We start from the raw sequence: 20,869 nt of genomic DNA, 5'->3' as shown, positions 1-20,869 counted from the left end.
ACTGTAACTTGAATGCAATGTAAGTCGCTTTGGATAAAAGCGTCTGCTAAATGCATAAATGTAAATGGATAAAACATATCTATACACAATACAGTTTGATTGTATTCTGATCATGTGTGTTCTGATAATATTTGGATCATTTGTTAAGATGTTTAAATTCAAATATTAAGATCCTGGTGAATGTAAATGGACAGAAGTAACAATTGCTTTATTTCTTAATTTAACTGTTTTTAAGTTACCCTGGTACCATAGCAGATGCACAGCAGACATACTGTTCTGAGATGAGAGAAAATAGATCATTTGTGTTCCAGTGATATATCAAAATACTTAAATGTGAATCTTGAATAAAAGGTTTATAAACAATAACATACTCACTGTTTGTTTTAATACAGTAATTGATTGATTCAAAGTATTTGATAGTTAAAATGACTACAAATTCAGGTTTTCGTCACCATCGTCAGATGTGTCAACTCTGTCAGGTCTGTCACCTCCGTCAGATGAATATTTTGATAATATTTCATTATGATTCTTAATATTTGTTGTGGAATTGTTGGTCATGTGTGAAAGTGTAATCTGTCTGCTAACACGAGAATGTGTTTTGAAATGTTAAAAACTTAGATAAAGTTATATTACACAGTCCAAGGTAAAAAGCACATTTTGATTAAAAAAAATATATATATTGAAAAGGTAGGAGGTTGCATCAAAGCATAGCTCAGTAGCTTAGTACATAGGCTACATAAATGTAGTTTCTTTTGCCTGTTTTGTCCCACTTTGCCCCAAGAATCAGTGAGCTGACAAATTATGGTGAAAAGTTAACCACTAATTTTTTATCATGATTGACTGACCTTTGTCTCCAAAGAGGTCATAAAATATGGGTAACTTGGGTCGATCAGCCAGGGTGTCGCCTTCTGCTAGATAGACCTCTTGCACTGTTTTGTACCCGATCAGGACAACAATTCTTGGTCCGAGAATTCGAATGCTTAAGATATATCTCAAAAACGCAGCACCCCTGAAAGAGAGAGAGAGAGAGAGAGAGAGAGAGAGATGCGATGGCGTTCTGATCGAATAGAAGTCAATGGAGGAGATGCTTCAAGTTCACTTCAGCGCTATCGGTGCACACGCGATCTACTGACGAGACTGTAATATTGCCTATTATACATATATATATATATATATATGATATGTTAATTATAAAGCGTTAATATAAGTAATAAATAAGGTAATATTCTAGAATGGTTATTATATTTATTTTATTGGCATATATAACAGTTGCATATATAAATTATAAAACATAAGACAAGGTAATGTTTAATTTATTATATTAAAAATATTTATTACATTTTATATAATCATCTCACACATGGATCTGCATTTTTTATAATGTTTTTCTATAATAAAAATACTTATCTGATATGACTTAATTTATAATTAGCATCAAACAAACAATATAATTCTTATTTTCAAGGATTAAAGATTAAATGGGAAAAAAAAAGAAAAATTATTTCACAACCATCTATTAGTTGGCGATATGGACTAAGCATGTAAATGACCATTGAACAAAAGAAGAAGAAAGAAACATTTTTTCTTAGCGTCCATTTCCATAGTGACTCGTCGATTCGTCGCTCTGTTGAGAATGTCTTGAGTTTTAACCAGGAACATACTCTGAGTTAAATGAACTTACTCCCGGACGTGTTTTTGGAACCACATACCTTGAGTAAGCAAGGTTTGGGGTTAATCAACCGAAAGTTCAGGGTTTAACTGAAGGCAAGTTAACCGTGCTTTCTGGAATACACCTCAGGTTCATTTGTCGACTAGAAGCTGCAGTTTTACTTAGTTATTATAGATCATTTTGAACAATCTCAGATGAAGAAACAGTGATATTCCACAATGTTAATACAGTGCACTGATGTAAAATCTATAGTGCTGTCAAATGATTAATTACATCTAAAATATTTTTTTGTTTGCATAATATGTGTTCTGTGTATATTTATTATGTATATATAAATACACACATAGTATATATTTTGAAAATATTTACATGTCTGTCTATATTTATTTATTTATTCATAATTTATATTATAAATAAATATATTTCATATATAAAAATAACATTTCTGAAATATATAAATGCGTGTGTGTGTATTTATATATACATAATAAATATACACAGTACACATACATATATCATGTAAACAAAAACTTTTATTTTGGATGCGATTAATCACGATTAATCGTTTGACAGCACTAAAAATGTATAAATCAATCAACGAGGAGTGAAGCATATTCTAAATGGCTTTGGGGAGAGTGTCATTCCAAATTTGAATTCCAAGCTTGTTTGCGTTCCCTCTGGAGGAGACAGAGTGTAGGATTGTAGAAATGATGTGAAGAAGAGAAAGAGCTCCATACGGGCAAGCGATTCTCCTGGACAAGAGCGTTTTCCTTGGGAGGACAAAATAAAATCTCAAAACAAACCTCAAGATTATCTCATGATTTAACATATGTCTAATAAAATGTTTACCTGAAAAAAAACCAGCTCACCTGCCGAGAAAGGAATAAAAGCTTCAGGTTTTTCAAACTCGCCTTGAGTGTTAAGAAAATTGTGTGGGTCAAATGAATGTGGAGTCTTCCACTTGGTCTGCTCAAACAGTACTGATGTCAGGTTAGGAATGATCTGTGTACCCTTAATGTAGAATAAAAACATTTCAGATGATGAAATACTGACATCAATTAGGGATTAACATAAAAGATTCCATGTTGCATATAATGTACTTTTAAACTTAATTTGAACACATTTAAAATAATATAGAAGTCTGATTTGGTTGGTAGGTAGTTAGTTAAGCTCGAACTGGAATGGCATGTCAGCAGCTGAGGATATTCTCATGACAAGATCTGTGTTAATAATACCAATAAATACATTAAAATTACACAAGGCTCTGATATGGTAAGTATTTGGTATGTTGATGCAAAGTCAGCTGTGTCATAGTTATGAAGCTTTACCGAGTTTTGGCATTCATCTCACCTTTGGAATGAAATATCCTTCCAATATTGTGTCTTCATTGGTCATTCTTGGCACACTAAGGGGCACAACATTGCCCATTCTCTGGACCTCATGGATAACGGCATCGGTGTACGGCATGCTGGATCTGTCATCCATGATGGGTCGACGTGACCGTCCAACTACTTTGTCTATTTCTTCTTGAACCTTTTCTGAATGTGTTAATATGACATTCAATGTCAAAATTCCATAATATTCATCTAACAAATGTAACTACATAGGGGAAGTATGCAGTCTAATTGGCTTATGATCCATATCAGTTTAGGATGTGTCTTTAATTTGCACTTTTGCATGGACAAAATTTAAATTTACAGTTGACTTGTAATCTGGACCGTTTTTACCTTGGATTTCTTGGTATTTCATCATGTATACAAAGGCCCACAGTAGAGTGGTAGATGTGGTCTCAGTTCCTGCCACAAACAAATCAAGTACAGCGTACTGCAGACCCTCTTCATGAAACCCTGCTTCCAGATCATCTTTCCTCTATAAAGCACAGACATTACAATCAGCATATGTAGGTTAGTAAATGAGTGGAATATTTCTACATGTTTAACAAATATGTTGTTTGCTAACAAAAGCATCATGTGTTTATAAAAAATCTTTATTTTTTTATATTTTCATATGCTGTGACAGAGAATGATAGTACCTTCTGAATCTCAGTAAGATAGCAGTCTATAAAATCTCTGGGTGAGGAGGGGTCCCAGTCTGCATAATGCTTGTCCACCTCTTCCTTAATAAAAGCACGAACTTGATGGAAGCAGGAAAACAGGTCTTTATGAGGTCCCGGGAGGAGGTCCATAACCCAAGGGAAAACACTGTAAAGCTATAATGGACAAGTAGCAGGTCAGCTTGGGTGGGCACCTTTATTTTTTTAGTTAAGTTTTCAAATAATGCACTTTGTTTAGTTTACTATATCTTTTCATCTCATCTTCAGAATGAACATATTAGTACCTGTATCCACACAGACGTTTGTAGTTTAAGGGCTTTAGATATTAGACCGAGCATGTTCAGAAACCTTTGGTCAGTGTATTCAAACCTCTTGCCAAATACCATGGAGCAGATGATGTTGGAGACAGCATTGTTAATAAAGTAATGAGGGTCGAATGGCAGCCCTAATAAAATACAAGGCAGGTGAAGCTAGTTTCAGTTTCAAAGTACATTTTTACTTTTTTTTTTTGCATGTTAACAGAGGTTGTCCATGTGTTGCAATGCAGCTGCTTAAGGAGTTCTGAGTCCTAGTGCTGGTTGCATAAACTGAGGTTACTCATCAAATTTTTTTCTTCGTCATGTCAGTTACATAAAAAGGTAGATTGGTCTAATTTGAATCCAAAATGTAAGACTGATTACCACTTGGTTAACTGCTAGCTGATCAAACTAGTTCTTAAAAAACAGTCTTAAAATGTGGCTATGTTTATGCCACTGGCCCCTGAGTAGTTTTAAGTGCATTGCTTTGCAACTACTAGGGTGTTGCTAGGTGGTTGCTTAATAGACCATATCAAAAGAGTCCATCTGCAAGTCTCTTATGATATTTTTGTCCCTACATATGGCTTGTGTTCTTACCTCTCTAGTACTCTTTACTTAGGGATTAAACATGGTAAACAAGAAGACATTTAAAAAAAAAAAAAAATGAATACTATATATTGTCAATAATATGTATTCCTTTATATTTTGAGGGGATTTCATGGTGCTAGGCAATATTCAGCACTAAATTATGCAACATTTTTTCTATATAAAATGACACAAGCATTAGAAAAAAACATCAATATTTAAGTTAAAAATGTATCAATCAGTGTTTAAATTTTACATTTATAATGCATGGAAGACAGACTGGTGCCATCTGGTGGAAGAACTAATATATATACACATATATATATATATATATATATATATATACACAGTGGGTACGGAAAGTATTCAGACCCCCTTAAATTTTTCACTCTTTGTTATATTGCAGCCATTTGATCAAATATTTAAGTTCATTTTTTTTCGTCATTAATGTACACACAGCACCATATTGACAGAATTTTTTTTGCAGATTTATTAAAAAAGAAAAACTGAAATATCACATGGCCCTAAGTATTCAGACCCTTTGCTGTGACACTCATATATTTAACTCAGGTGCTGTCCATTTCTTCTGATCATCCTTGAGATGGTTCTACACCTTCATTTGAGTCCAGCTGTGTTTGATTATACTGATTGGACTTGATTAGGAAAGCCACACACCTGTCTATATAAGACCTTACAGCTCACAGTGCATGTCAGAGCAAATGAGAATCTTGAGGTCAAAGGAACTGCCTGAAGAGCTCAGAGACCGAATTGTGGCAAGGCACAGATCTGGCCAAGGTTAAAAAAAAATTTCTGCTGCACTTAAGGTTCCTAAGAGCACAGTGGCCTCCATAATCCTTAAATGGAAGGCGTTTGGGACGACCAGAACCCTTCCTAGAGCTGGCCGTCCGCCAAACTGAGCTATCGGGGAGAAGAGCCCAAAGATCACTGTGGCTGAGCTCCAGAGATGCAGTCGGGAGATGGGAGAAAGTTGTAGAAAGTCAACCATCACTGCAGCCCTCCACCAGTCGGGGCTTTATGGCAGAGTGGCCCGACGGAAGCCTCTCCTCAGTGCAAGACACATGAAAGCCCGCATGGAGTTTGCTAAAAAACACCTGAAGGACTCCAAGATGGTGAGAAATAAGATTCTCTGGTCTGATGAGACCAAGATATAACTCTTTGGCCTTAATTCTAAGCGGTATGTATGGAGAAAACCAGGCACTGCTCATCACCTGTCCAATACAGTCCCAACAGTGAAGCATGGTGGTGGCAGCATCATGCTGTGGGGGTGTTTTTCAGCTGCAGGGACAGGACGACTGGTTGCAATCGAGGGAAAGATGAAAGCGGCCAAGTACAGGGATATCCTGGACGAAAACCTTCTCCAGAGTGCTCAGGACCTCAGACTGGGCCGAAGGTTTTCCTTCCAACAAGACAATGACCCTAAGCACACAGCTAAAATAACGAAGGAGTGGCTTCACAACAACTCCGTGACTGTTCTTGAATGGCCCAGCCAGAGCCCTGACTTAAACCCAATTGAGCATCTCTGGAGAGACCTAAAACTGGAGAGGATCTGCAAGGAGGAATGGCAGAGGATCCCCAAATCCAGGTGTGAAAAACTTGCATCTTTCCCAAAAAGACTCATGGCTGTATTAGATCAAAAGGGTGCTTCTACTAAATACTGAGAAAAGGGTCTGAATACTTAGGACCATGTGATATTTCAGTTTTTCTTTTTTAATAAATCTGCAAAAATGTCAACAATTCTGTGTTTTTCTGTCAATATGGGGTGCTGTGTGTACATTGAGGAAAAAAATGGGAATTTTTAAAACTTAAATGATTTTAGCAAATGGCTGCAATATAACTAAGAGTGAAAAATGTAAGGGGTTATATACACACACATATACATATATTCCACACAAACATTCATTTTTGTGCAAACTATCCTTTTAACTGTAATACTCAAGTTTAGGGGTTTACAACAGTAATACCACAAGGGGTTAGAAATGCTTATCAGTGTTCATATAACTAAAACCTGCAAAAATATAATGCAGAATTCTGACAATAACAAACCAAAAAGCATGATAAACCTAAATATAAGTCAGGTTCTGATTCTTAGCATCACAATAATGCTGCTACTGTACTTACCATTGGTATCCATGATGGTCTGGTGCAGGAATTTGTATTCTTCCATGATGATGACTTCCAGGCTCCTCTTTCCCACACCAAAGTATTTAAGAGTACTTAGAGTGAAACGCCTCTGTTGCTTCCAGCTGTAGCCATTATTGAAGGTTACACCTGCTGCCAGACATTACAGAATATGATAGATGAGAGTTAGAATGTATTTTAATGGTATTTTCCCAACATTAATGTGTACCTTGGCACTTGATTATTCTTTTGAGCACATCATTGGTTGGACGGCCTGTGAAAATGTTTGCTTGATCAATAAGGGCTTTCTTGACCATGCTGTAGGTATTCACAACAACAGTGTTTAAGCTTCCCAGACGCAAGCTGAAAATGTTGCCATAGTGGTCTGACAACTGCAAGAAAAGAGTTAATATGGAGAAAAACTGTAAAAATGTTTAACATAATCAGGGTTACAGGGCTTAAGATTTCAGACCTCATTCAGACTTAAAAATCACAACAACAATAGGCTGTGAATTACCTTAGTTAAATAAATATGTGGTTGTGTAGTATCCAGGTTGTAAACATTCCCAATTAAGGGGAGAGGTGTGGGTCCAGGGGGATACTTTCTAGGCTTTCTGTTTCTCAGCTGGTACGAGATCAGCAGAAAGATGACGAACAACAGACAAACAGTCCCTGCATCTGTCCACTGCACTGAGGATAAAGACAACAAAATGTTCTCCAAGACCATTTTCACGCGTTTATCTCCTTTATTCTGCACTGTGAAACGTAACTACGCGAAATGTTACTTCCGGGTCGGGAACGCTGTGCGCGTTTGGCTGCCGCTCTGTACCTGGACTGCTTTTTTTGTATGTTTTCACCCCTCTGCTGGACTAATTTTGTTTTGTTTTTTTGTTTTTGTTTCGTCTACTCCACCTCTTATTGTTGGCGCTTTTGGACCTGTCTTTGGACTTGGCAAGTGATACTAATGAACTTTGGTACTTTTAAGTTCTGCCACCCGGCCGCTGCGAGCTCTCTGCCCTGTTACGTTTTCCACGGTGTCTGGTTCATCGGCTGGGTGAGTTACCGCTCGCTCTGTCTGTTGTGCTGTATAAGTTACTACTGCTCGCTATTTGGGTGTGCTGCTTCCCATTTAGTTTGCAGTTTCTGTGATGTGACGTTCGGGCTTGGCTAACGTGGCTTTCACTCTGGTTGGCAATAGTACCATAATGCCTCGGGCAATAGCTTTCCTTTTTTGCTTTGTCTCTTTCCTTTTGCCTATAATGGAGTTTGAATATACATCGTCTCAGTTAAAAACTCTGAACTGTCGCTCGCGCCTCGACCCGGCGATGAATGACTACTGTCGGCGGCTAGGGATTCTCCGACGTCCTCGATATTTACATCGCTCCCCACGTATCTTCATGCATAGCTCTCGCTCTAAGCCTGATGCTCTTCCATGCATCTGGTCTGACCGTCGGAAATCATCCAAACCAAGTGCATCCCCTACTAACAGCTCATCACATCGCTCTCTAATTCATCTCACTGGTAACAACTGTCAGCTAACATCGTCGTCAAATTCATCTGCCTCGTACTGTCATGCTGCTCTTTTGAACTGTCGGTCCATCTCGGATAAAGCCCCTTACCTCAACGAACTCATAACTGACAATAAGCTTGACTTTTTGTTTCTCACGGAAACTTGGCAAGTTCCTGATGACTTCCTGCAGTTAAACATACTCACGCCATATGGATATAAGCAGTTGTCCAGGCCACGACTGCATGGTAAAGGGGGTGGTCTCGCTGTCATCTACCGTGATAATCTCCGTATCACACAACTCGACTTCCACGACACCGATACATTTGAATATATGGTTCTGAAGGCTGACTCTCTTACTATCATTCTACTCTATCGTCCTCCCAAAGCATTTTCAAACTTTTTTTCCCAACTTAGTGAACTGTTAACCCTTGCCTGCTCCATGTCTTCTCCTGTTCTCCTGCTTGGTGACTTTAATATACATGTTGATGTTGTTTGCTCTAACACCACTCAACTACTGTCTGTTTTTGATTGTTTTAGTTTGTCTCAGCATGTTAATTTTCCTACTCATTCTCATGGTCATATCCTTGATTTGATCTGTACCTCAGGTGTTGGTATTTGTTCCATCTCTTCCTCTGATACTGGTATCTCTGATCATAAACTCATAGACTTTCACTTTAGTTTGCCTATACATGATAAATCTGCAAAGACTGTTATATCCTACCGTAATTGTAATAATGTTGACGTCACATCATTTTGTTCCTCTATTGCTTCCTCTAATCTTTCTGATGTTTTTGATTTATCTTCTCCTTCACTGATTCTTTCAAATTTTAACTCCATATTATCTGATATTTTGTCTGTACATGCTCCTGTTAAGACTAGAACTGTTCCTTCTACTCATACTTCTCCCTGGTTTACCCCCGACCTTCACATCCTCAAGAGCTCCGGTCGACGGCTTGAACGTCTCTATAGGAAAACTGGCCTCACTGTTCATCACCAAGCCTTTCTTGAACATCTCAAAAATTACAAATCTGCCTTACACTTAGCACGCTCTAGTTTTGTTTCTGCCATGATTAATAAAGCTAGTAACAGACCAAAAGCACTATTCGACACAGTAAATAAACTTACCAAACTCCCACCTAATGATACTGCAGGTTCAGCTGAATTCTGCTACTCCTTTCTAAATCATCTTCTAGACAAGACGGCTGCCGTCCACCAGGGCTTTTCGAACAGCACTATCAACTTTAACTTTGAGCCTAATCCTCTGGTCATTCCCTATCCTACTTCTCTCTTACTAATCCTTCCTCTGTCTCTGAGCTTATTTCAAATCCAACTCCTCTACCTGTCGACTAGACCCAGCTCCTACTTCTCTCTTAAAACAGTGTCATTCGGTAATTTCTGCACCTATCTCTCATTTCATAAATGCTTCGCTTGTCACTACTACTTTTCCTCAGTCACTTAAAATCGCTGCAGTTACCCCGGTTCTCAAAAAACCCAATCTCGATCCGTCAGTTTTATCCAATTATCGTCCCATTTCAAACTTGCCATTTGTTGCTAAATTACTGGAAAGTACTGTAGCAGCCCAGCTTCGGTCCTTCCTAGTGGCAAATAATTTCTTTGATCCATTTCAGTCAGGCTTCCGTCCAAAACATAGTACAGAAACTGCCCTTGTAAAGGTAGTTAATGATTTATTACTCTCTTGCGATACCGGCTCTCTATCGTTACTTCTGTTACTAGACCTCAGTTCTGCCTTTGACACTATCTCTCATGATTTACTCATCTCTCGACTTTCGGCTGTGGGTATATCTGGTACTGCTCTTTCCTGGTTCTCTTCATATCTATATGATAGACACTTTTACATTTCTGCTCGGGATTTCAGATCCCCTACTGCCCCCCTGAAACAAGGCGTCCCCCAGGGTTCCGTTCTGGGGCCTTTGCTGTTTATTATTTACATTTTACCACTGGGTCAGATACTACAGCGTCACGGCTTTAGCTATCATTTTATGCTGATGACATCCAAATCTACACGTCATGCAGGCCTTCCCTATCCACCCAAATCGACAAAATTTCTGTTTGCGTGCAGGATATTAAAACTTGGCTTAACTCTAATTTTCTGAAACTAAATATGGAAAAAACCGAGATCATCATCATTGGTACTCCTGCACTTACCACCAAAGTTCCGCTGACTTTACTTGTGATATTACTGGCACTCTAATCACTCCATCTAGTATCGTCAGAAATCTCGGTGTTATGTTTGACCCATCTCTTTCATTTCAGTATCATATTAACTCTCTCTCTAAATTGGCATTTTTTCACTTACGACGAATTGTCCAGCTCCGTCCTTTCATAAGTACCAAAGATGCAGAAACTCTCATTCACGCTTTTGTCTCATCTCGTCTCGATTACTGTAATGCCCTCTTCATTGGCTTGCCAGCTACCACTATTGCTAGATTACAGTATATTCAAAACTCAGCCGCTCGTATTCTCACTCGCACCAAGCGTTCAGCCCACATCACCCCTATTCTAGCTGATCTGCACTGGCTACCAGTGGCCTATCGCATCAAGTTTAAAATTATCCTGCTTACTTTTAAAGCCTTGAATGGTCTGGCTCCTTACTATCTCTGCAATCTGCTCCACCCTATTCTCCACCACGTTCATTGCGGTCCTCTGATTCTCGCCTTCTCACCATCCCTCGATATCGCCTCTCTTCCATGGGGGGCAGATCGTTCAGTGTTGTTGCCCCTAAATTATGGAACTCTCTACCCAGATCACTCTGTCTTGCCAATAGCCTGTCTGAATTTAAATCGCTGCTCAAAACTCACTTGTTTTCAGAATGTTATCTTTCTTAGTTAACCTCTGTTTACTTTGTTTTATGTTGTATATTACTCTTTGGATTTCTGATGTTGTTTTCTTTCTGTTTATTGTTCGATGTTTTCCTCCCATTTCTGATGTTTATTGTAAAGTGTCCTTGAGCTCTGGAAAGGCGCTATATAAATAAAACTTATTATTATTATTATTATTATTACGCTTAAAGTTGTTTACTTCCTGGTTTCCGTTTGTTTTGTATGACAAAAACATGACCTGTAATAAACTTTCCCAACACCTGCCATTCGGAGAGATCTGGGGTCCTTTCTTCGAGCCTCGCTTAATACATCTGAGATGATTTAAAAGATGCCAGATCTTCAAATCCTGATAACTGATCTCTGGCTAATTTGGTTCTTTAAACGAATTTGCGTATTAGATTAAAATATCTGGATTAAATTGTCTAAGATTACTGCGCGTTCTCGTGTTCCCCGAAAAGGGCAGATGTATCGATCCTCGAAACCACGATCAGCAATGCAGCGATTGGCTGGCGGCAAGACAGCAACGTAATGACATCATATCATTAAAAAAAACACCTGATGAAAAACTTGACAAATTTCTGGACTTTTATAAGGAAACAGCCAAGCGAACAAAAATACATAAATGTTATAATAGATAAATGAAATGTGCACTGTTTTTAATTTCTTTGTAATTTTTTTTACATGATTCCCAGCTATTTATATTCATGATTTCTAGTATTTGTACAGGCTTGAGGCTTTACATTTTTATGTCAATGTTGTAATTAGCAATTCATTTAATTTTATATTTGAAGTAAATTTCTTATGTGACACTGACAGCATTAATTAAAGTTTAGAGATCCAGTTATCTGCATCTCTGCGCTCCATCAAGCCACTCCCATAATAGCTGTCATCACTCAAATTAACGATTCAGAATTTATAGCATGCGTGTAAGACTCCAATACAATTATAAAGTAATTATTTCATCACTAATAAATCTTTCAATGAGTAAAACTGGCTGTGTCTATAGTATTATAGACTACACAACATCGTTATATTATATTATTATATTGTTATATTATTTTCAAATTAATTTTTAAATTATTATTATTTTAAATTATTGTCCCTGGATCAGTAGGGTACTCTTGTAATAAAGTAGCGGTGGCTAGGACAGCTTTTAAGTATCAATTCTGCTTAAAAAGATGCAATCTAATCCTGTTTACATGAAATAAACCTGCTCCCGAGCAGGTTTAATTTTACTGACCTGTTGCTATGACCTACGAAGAATGGACCCCTGAACTAGACTTGAAGGCTGACCAAATAAAGAAATAATCGTGATTAAAAGACTCATTCACAAACACACAAAACATCCACACACTATTACTATGTAACCTGCAGAAAAGACCACAACTAATCAGTGATTAATTTATTTATAATGAATTTAAAAGAAGCTAAATTAAATGGCTAGTGGGGCACAAGATACTTTCTGAAAATGACCTGATAGGCCCTACTTCAGTTCTGAGCTAACAATTCGTCAGATTCACTCTTTAACACTGTTTTGAAATAGGAAATGATTGTCAAGTATATGAAATACAAGGTAATTGTTATATAGCCTATTATCTCATGTTCTTAAAGATTCTCTTGACAAATGTAGGCTATGTGTTCAAAATATTTATAGGCTACATAGCTAGTAGTAGGGGTCTGTTTCTCTCTCCTTCCTGGAATATTTCTCCACGCCTTTCCTGCAGTGTTTAGATTTTTCAGGAGGAGGGCCTCCGTAAACATGGAGAGGGGTCTGCAGTCGCTGAGTGAAAGGCGGGGCCAGTTGCCTCGCCTGAAGAACGTCGACCCTGTTTCCCTGTCTAGCTTAAAAATTTACCAACTGCAGAATCCAGCACTTAATACTCTCTGACAACGGGAACGTGCTATTTGCTTCAACACCATGATTTTGCATTTTATATATGAAAGCTTTGATTTTAAAAGCTGGATCATTTTAAGCTTTGTTTTACTGCTTCTTGTAGATATCATCAAATATAGGAATCCTTCCAGTTTCCCCCCAGGACCCTGGCCTCTACCATTCCTGGGAAATGTCTTCACTGAGATAGATTTTAGGAACGTGAATAAGGTAGGAGGAAATTGCATACTTTGTTTATTTACATGCCAATTTATGTTCTTTTTAGACAGAATTGTTTCTTGATTAAAAACAGTCGGTGGAAATATTATCAGGTTGTCTTTAATACCTGTTAATATTTTGAATTTCAGTTGGCTGAAGTCTATGGGGCCATATTCAGCTTAAGAGTGGGCAGTGAGAAAATTATAATTGTTTCTGGATATAAAATGGTAAAGGAGGCACTCATTACTCAGATCGATAGTTTTGTTGACCGTCCAAATGTCCCTCTGTTTCACAAAGTTTTTAAGGGAATTGGTAAGTACACTGACCATAATGACCTTTATGCTTAAAATTACGGTTCATTATTCACTCAAATAGTACCCATTTAGGTATTGAAATTCTTTCATTCATTCATATTATGAAGGTACGATACTGAGTAATGGTTACCTGTGGCGGATGCATAGGAAGTTTGCTGTCTCCCATTTGCGGACCTTTGGAGATGGGAAAAAAAGCCTTGAGCTTAGAATCCAACAAGAATGTGTCCACCTATGCAATGCTTTTAGGGCAGAAAAGGGTATGGTCTAAATGTCTGGAGAATTTTTATGAATAGAATAAAAATGATTTGGAGATAAAAATGAATATATATACACTTATACATAAACAACATTTTATTTTCAAACAGGACCTTTTAATCCCATGGTCACCTTAAACAGTGCTGTCTCAAATATCATCTCCTGCTTAATATTTGGACAACGCTTTGACTATCATGATGAATATTATCAACAAATTCTGCGTCTTGACACTGAATGCATTCAGTTAATAGGCTCTCCTAGAGCACAGGTACTGATTCATAACAGCATCCTTAGACACTACTTTCATAACCTGTGAGTTAATTATAATAAAAAAAAATTATTCATCACTCATTATGCCATCTTTTACAGCTGTATAATGTGTGTCCTTGGCTCTTGGAATACTTACCTGGCCCCCATCAGACTATTTTTTCCAACTATAAGCAAATAACAGACTTCTTGAGAGGAGAGATCATTAAACACAGAGAGGACTGGGACCCTTCAAACCCACGTGACTTAATAGACAACTACCTGACTGAGATGGAAAAGGTAACTAAAGTGGGATTTATTTTAATAAGCTTTTAAAATAAGAGAGTTTTAGCATATATTTCCACTTTTGCAGAAAAAGAGTGACCCCGAGGCTGGTTTTAACATTGAAGGATTAGTGGTGACTTGTCTAGATCTGATTGAGGCTGGGACAGAAACCGCAACCACAACATTGCGCTGGGGTCTGCTTTTTATGATGAAGTTCCCAGAAATCCAAGGTAAGTATTGATTGCCAAAGCAGGAATAATCATTGTTGTGTTGTTCTTTTGAAGCATGTAGGTTATATGTCATCTTTAAGTTAGCTTGGAAATGCATCAGGTCCAGGAGCTTTCCATGAATAAGCTTATCTAAAACCCACACATTATATAAGTAGTATTATATTTCCCTTTCAGAAAAGGTGCAGGCAGAGATAGACAGGGTGATTGGACAGTCGCGTCAGCCCTGTTTGGCTGACAGAGTTGATATGCCCTACACTGAGGCTGTTATCCATGAGATGCAAAGATTTGGAGATGTTGTTCCGCTGGGATTCCCTAAAAAAGCTGTGAAAGACACAAAACTAGGGGATTACTTCATTCCTAAGGTATGAATTCTATTCTATTCTATTTAGAGTAGGGGTCCTGTCTAGAATAGTGAAGTTTTCATTCTCTCTTTATTAGGGGACATCTATTACAGTAAACCTGTCTTCAGTCCTGCATGATCCAAATGAATGGGAGACACCAGACACCTTTAACCCAGGACACTTCCTGAATGAAAATGGACAGTTTCGGAAAAGAGATGCGTTCCTGCCATTTTCAGCAGGTAATGTGCAAACATATCATCTGATGACTTCTCAAAAAGTGATATGCTTGTGTTTAATCCTTTTTATTGACTTCGGGTGAGTAAACGATATTTGTCCGTGCCACATTATGATTTTAACTTCAGCTGATGGCATCTGCTCACAGGTAAGCGAGCGTGTTTGGGAGAGCAGCTGGCTCGTCAGGAGCTTTTCTTATACTTCACCTCTCTGCTGCAGCAATTCACCATCTCCAAATGTCCAGGAGAGGAACCCAGTTTGGAGGGAGAGATATGGTTCACATATGCTCCTGCTCCCTACCGTATGTGTCTGTCCTCACGTTAGGCCTAAATGTTTTTTGTAGCATGTTTACGAATATCTGCTATGATAGAGTGTCTATTATGTAAGTGTTCATTCTTTGTTACCATTAAGTAGGCTTCACGGTAGTGGTTTATCTTCACAATGATTTAATACTAATACCTACAGTATTTGTCCTGATGTACAAATGTATGTCATATATTACAGCATGCATATCTAATGTATTAATAAAAGTTGTATACTGTGTATAATTTGCTGTGTTCTTTTGATGTAAATAAATCACAACTGGGCAAATCATTTGCCACAATACATATCTCTGTTTTCAAAATGAAGCATCATTGCAATAGTCATGCATGTTACTTAGGTTCAAGTTAATAATTCACCCTTGTACTCTGTAATGAGCTTGCAATTATTGTACATATTAAAATGTAACAAAGTATATGAAAGCACAGTTTAGAAAAACTGTGTAAAGTAAAGTAAAAAGACAAGCCAAATGATATAACTCTAAGTACATGTATGATTAAAGCAGAAAGAAAATAATAACAAAGTTTGAAAAACCTCTAGGCAAATGTACACATGTCAGGCAGAACTGTGATGTTGCCTATGGAATACTTACCTGGCCCCTACCAGACAATTTTTTCTAACTATAAGCAAATAACAGACTTCCTGAGAGGAGAGATCATTAAACATAGAGAGGACTGGGACCCTTCAAACCCACGTGACTTTATAGACAATTACCTGACTGATATGGAAAATGTAAAGTAATAAAAGGTGGAATTTTCTTTTTGAAATTGAATTTTGAATAATTCAGTACTTTCTTTTTTATTTTTCACAGAAAAAGAGTGACCCCGAGGCTGGTTTTAACATAGAAGGGTTAGTGATATCTTGCTTAGACATGATTGAGGCCGGGACAGAGACCTCTGCTTCTACATTATGCTGGGGTCTGCTTTTTATGATCAAATATCCAGAAATACAGAGTGAGTCTGGTTTTAATTTTTCAAAGAATCTACATATTGTCACCACATTGTCACCACTTAATGACTAACTTGTATTTCCCATTTAGAAAAGGTCCAGGAAGAGATAGACAGGGTTATTGGACAGTCACGTAAACCCTGTTTGGCTGACAGAGTTGACATACCCTACACTGAGGCTGTAATCCATGAGATTCATAGACTTGGCAATGTTGTTCCACTGGATATAGTAATATACACTCTAAATACAACCCAGCGCTGGGTAAAATATGGACGAACCCAGCGATTGGGTTGTTAAGACACAGCGGTTGGATTACTGCCCAGAAGGTTGGGTTAAACATTTAACCCAACTGTTGGTTGAAAACAACCCAGCATGTGTTCAGTCCAATATTTACCCAGCACTGGGTTGTATTTAACCCAGCATTTTTTAGAGTGTAGTATATAATAGATGCTTAAGAGATGCTTATCTGCCTTTTTTAGCAGGTATTTTCTAAACATTTACATGTAACTTCTCAGTGTGTGATTTGCTTGTAATTATCTTTTTGTGGACAAGTACAGAAGAACAAAACTAGCACACACATTTGAAACTTATTGTACCTAACTATACTGAAGTGAATTAACAGGGCAATATGCTTTTATAAATGAATAAAAAACTAATGCTGTATAATTTAATCAGTGAAATTTTTTTCTGACAACAAAAAACAATGAATGGTTTTGAATGAATGAACTTTCAGGCTGTTATCCAACAAAAACAACTAACCAATTCACTGAATTTGGTGAGTTGTTTTTCTTTGACTTCACAATGCTTCAAATGAGAAAGGATATTTAGGATGAACTGACTTGAATGAATATAGTGAATGAATGAAAATGGATATTAAAATCAGTCTTGCTCGTGCTTCTCGTTATACTCTGATACTCATAGTTTGTTACTGGAAAATATTACTACAGTACTTAGAAAACAGCTGAACTTCTGTCATGCTAGTGAGGCTGTTGAAAAAATTTACCTTGGTTAATATAATGTCATTATAGTCTTGCTATATAAGTCGGCCCAGAGCGCCATTTCATCAGAATCTTCTCCTTCAGCGACGAGACCATCTCTTCGCTGACTCTGCAAGAAGCCGAAGAAAAAGAAGCTTACCTGCTCTACACTGCTCCCGCCGTCGAATCCAGCCCCGGCAGTGGACAATTTCCCCTACGGCCATCCGGCAAGGAAAAAAGTTGGACGCGAGTGGCCTGGTTTCCTTCGGCGCGTCTGAGAAGCAGATAGTCATCGACGAGACCGTGTCTTTGACGGCATCTGACGCTGACGAGTGGGCGTGTTCCAGCGAGGAGCCCGACGCTCCCCCTCTATCTCAGTCTGCGCGGCCCAGCATAGACTTGGAGCTGATCCGTGTTCTCACACGTGCTGTGGAGGAACTAGACCTGGAGTGGTCGTCCCGGAAGAGCCCGCCCCCGGCCTTCTCCATGAGTGGTTCCTCATGAGTCATCGTCAGCATTCCTCACGACAGCGACCTGCTCCGTTCATGCCAGAGGTCCACGAGGAGCTCACTAAAACCTGGTGAGCTCCTTAGTCGGCGTGTGTGAACTCCTCTACTGCAGCATCTCCCACCACTGTTGACGTGCTGAGGAAAAGGGGTATTCCAAGCTCCCCCCTCTCAAGGAGGCGGTGGCTGCACACCTGCTTCCGCCGACGAGCCGTAGATTGAAGATGGCAACGCATCCTTCAAAGCCCTGCAGGATGACGTCAGCGCTTGCCAACAGAGCCCATGCAGCGGCTGGCCAGGCCGGTTCAGCCCTGCATACCATGTCCGTGCTCCAAGTGTTTCAGGCCAAACTTCTCCGTGACAAGGCACGTTCTCGGAACTCCGAATGGCCACGGATTTGGCTCTGCGTGCTACCAAGGCAAGTGGGCAAGGCCATGGCCAACCTGGTGGTGCTGGAGCGCCACCTGTGGCTGAACCTAACGGACATCAGGGACACCGAGAAAATGACCTTTCTCGATTCCCTGGTTTCGCCCAAAGGGCTCTTCAGTCCAGAGTGCTTCAAGCCGGTGCTTCAGCAGCGCCCCAGATTGGAAAAGAAGTACCCCTTCCCCAAGCGTCAGGGCCCACATCCTCGTGTAACACTGGATCCTGGGCCTCAGAAGCTGTCCTGATCTGCATGCGGAGAGGAAGAGGAGAGGGATAATTCTTGCATGATGCCGGAATCCCCTCAAAGACAGCTCGCAGTTATTCCCCACCCCTTCGAATGCCTCTGAGTGGTGGAGGTGTTTTAACGGGGCACATCCTGTCATTTCAGTGTGTGCCCCAAACTACCGCTGTGATAGCGGACCCACATACAATAAAGAGTGGGCATCTTTCAAGCTGGGGACCTAGCGTCCCCTCAAAGCATTTCAGAGGATGCTCGGCTTCATGGCCGCTGCCTCCTCAGTCATTCCTCCGGGCCTGCTGCATATGCGGCCCCTCCAATATTGGCTAAAATCCCGCTTTCCGTCCCACGCCTGGCGCCTGGGCGGCGCTCATGTCAAGGTAACCCGCCGCTGCCTCAAAGCTGTGACCCCTTGGACAACTTCTCGCCTATTTCAGTCAGACGTTCAGCTGGGTCGAGGGCAATCCGGCGTACGGCTCCTGGACGACCCACGAGCGACGCCTGCATATCAACGGCCTCGAAATGATGGCTGTTTGTCTGGCCCTGAAGACCTTCCTGCCAGCCTTAAAGGGACATCATGTCCCAGCCTACATCAACCACCAAGGTCACGTCCCCTTCACAGGATGACTCGACGTCTCCTACTTTGGGCACAGAAAGAATTCTTCTCACTACGAGTGGTTCATGTGCCGGGCAGACTGAACCAAGGAGCGGATATGTTGTCAAGAGACAATGTAGCTCCGGGGGAAAAGAGACTACATCCCCAGACGTTTCAGATGATTTGGTCAGTTTTCGGCCAGGCAGAGGTAGACCTCTTCGCCTCCGAACACAACTGTCACTGCCCAACCTATTTCTCAAAGCAGCGGGATGCTCTGGCCCACGACTGGCCCAACACCCGTCTGTATGCATTCCCTCCGATTGCCCTGCTGCCCCATCTTATTAGGGCGAATCAGAGAAACAAAATGCTCTTTCGTGGCCCCCCTCTGGAGGAACCAAGTTTGGTTCCCAGAGATGATCCAGTTGCTGTCTGCAGCACCGTGGTCAATACCACTGAGGAGAGATCTTCTCTCGCAAGCGCAGGGCAAGATTTGGCATCCCCAGCTGGAACTGCGGAGCCTTCATGTCTGGCCACTCAACGGGAGTCTGATCGACTCCCAACTAGAGTCACTAATACCATTTTAGAGGCCAGAGTTCTGTCTACACGGCGCCTCTATGCCCTTAAGTGGTCAGTCTTCAGCGACTGGTGTTCAGCACATAATCGATTTCATGTGACACCCCTTCCACGCTCAAGGTCTATATGGCAGCCATCGCGGTGAATCATTCTCTCGAGGCTGGCCGGACTATTGGCATAAATGAGTTGGTTAAGTTCCTTAGAGGTGCTCGGCGGTTAAATCCTCCCCGCCCTAAGACTGTACCGACCTGGGATTTATCTATAGTCCTCAGGGCCCTCAAGGGTCCACCCTTTGAGCCACTTCAAACAGCTGGCTTAAGGGTCATGACACTCAAAACCGCTCTGCTTTTGGCCCTAGCAACCGTCAAGCGAGTGGGTGACTTACAAGCCCTGTCTGTCAGTGCTTCCTGTCTTGAGTTCGGACCCAACGACTGTAAGGTCGTTCTTCAGCCGTGCAACGGCTATGTACCAAAGGCGCTCACAACTCCGTTCAGAGCCCAGGTTATCTCCCTTCTAGCCCTCCCTGCAACGGATGGTGATCAGGGGCCTAACCTGCTATGCCCAGTTCGAGCAATGCGAGTATACTTTGAGCGTTCTAAGTCATGTAGACAGTCAGAACAGCTCTTTGTGTGCTTTGGAGGCCGCTCTAAAGGGCTGCCGGTCACAAAGCAAAGGCTATCTCATTGGATAGTAGAGGCTATCACCCTAGCCTATGCCTCAGCAGGCGTACTGGGCCCTATAGGTGTGAGGGCCCACTCCACAAGAGGAATGGCCTCCTCCTGGGCCTGGTCCAGCGGAATCTCCATTGGGGAGATCTGTGCGGCCGCTGGCTGGTCGTCGCCGTCTACCTTTATTAGATTCTACAGGTTGGACGTCCCTGCCCAGGTGCTATCTGCTTAATGCTACTCCCCCCAGTGGATGCTGGATGCATTCCCCAAAGCAGTCGTCAATGATGACGCAACAGGAGTTACCTTTCGATGCTCACATAACCTCGGTTCCCTGAGATAAGGGAACGAGCATTGTGTAACTGGCCATGCTGTAGCTGCACACGAATTGATGGCTGTTGCTTCAGTCGTTGATTCTGATGAAATGGCGCTCTGGGCTGACTTATACAGCAAGAGCCCCCACGGGCTCAAGCACCATTGGTTTGTGCAGTTACACAAATGTTAACCAATCTTGCTTCAGTAAGAGAGTAAACA

At 40.4% G+C, this 20,869-nt stretch overlaps 2 protein-coding genes across 9 annotated transcripts; one reads left to right on the top strand and one right to left on the bottom strand.

Annotated features, from left to right (window-relative positions):
- Positions 1-1,297: 1,297 nt before the first annotated feature.
- LOC131526776 (cytochrome P450 2J2) lies at positions 1,298-11,671 on the bottom strand. Of its 4 annotated transcripts, none has more exons than XM_058755265.1 (10): positions 11,276-11,671; positions 7,260-7,527; positions 6,972-7,134; positions 6,743-6,895; positions 4,007-4,167; positions 3,702-3,878; positions 3,397-3,538; positions 3,020-3,207; positions 2,539-2,680; positions 1,298-2,439 (listed from the first exon to the last, which is right to left on the bottom strand). In XM_058755265.1, exons 2-10 carry the CDS (start codon positions 7,467-7,469, stop codon positions 2,264-2,266), a joined length of 1,512 nt encoding a protein of 503 aa, XP_058611248.1. In that variant the 5' UTR covers positions 7,470-7,527; positions 11,276-11,671; the 3' UTR covers positions 1,298-2,263. The 4 variants fall into 4 exon arrangements, with proteins under 4 accessions (XP_058611248.1, XP_058611249.1, XP_058611246.1 ...); XM_058755266.1 differs by having other exon boundaries at positions 7,260-7,432; positions 11,353-11,671; XM_058755263.1 differs by lacking the exon at positions 11,276-11,671 and adding an exon at positions 8,457-9,506 and having other exon boundaries at positions 7,260-7,432.
- LOC131526779 (cytochrome P450 2J2-like) lies at positions 7,515-20,773 on the top strand. 5 transcript variants are annotated; one of them, XR_009267534.1, is made up of 11 exons: positions 12,851-13,193; positions 13,331-13,493; positions 13,603-13,752; positions 13,861-14,018; positions 14,120-14,296; positions 14,370-14,511; positions 14,686-14,873; positions 14,950-15,091; positions 15,235-15,387; positions 16,219-16,360; positions 16,452-20,773. XR_009267534.1 is itself a non-coding variant. In XM_058755272.1 (10 exons), exons 3-10 carry the CDS (start codon positions 13,406-13,408, stop codon positions 15,408-15,410), a joined length of 1,221 nt encoding a protein of 406 aa, XP_058611255.1. In that variant the 5' UTR covers positions 7,515-7,796; positions 13,090-13,193; positions 13,331-13,405; the 3' UTR covers positions 15,411-15,696. The 5 variants fall into 5 exon arrangements, 3 of the variants coding, with proteins under 3 accessions (XP_058611255.1, XP_058611254.1, XP_058611253.1); XR_009267533.1 differs by having other exon boundaries at positions 16,447-20,772; XM_058755272.1 differs by lacking the exons at positions 16,219-16,360; positions 16,452-20,773 and adding an exon at positions 7,515-7,796 and having other exon boundaries at positions 13,090-13,193; positions 15,235-15,696.
- The last annotated feature ends 96 nt before the right edge of the window (positions 20,774-20,869 follow it).

Source organism: Onychostoma macrolepis, chromosome 20 (assembly GCF_012432095.1).
Source record: "Onychostoma macrolepis isolate SWU-2019 chromosome 20, ASM1243209v1, whole genome shotgun sequence".
In the NCBI taxonomy this organism is placed as follows: Eukaryota; Metazoa; Chordata; class Actinopteri; order Cypriniformes; family Cyprinidae; genus Onychostoma; species Onychostoma macrolepis.
This window is presented reverse-complemented; position numbering and strand designations above follow the sequence as displayed.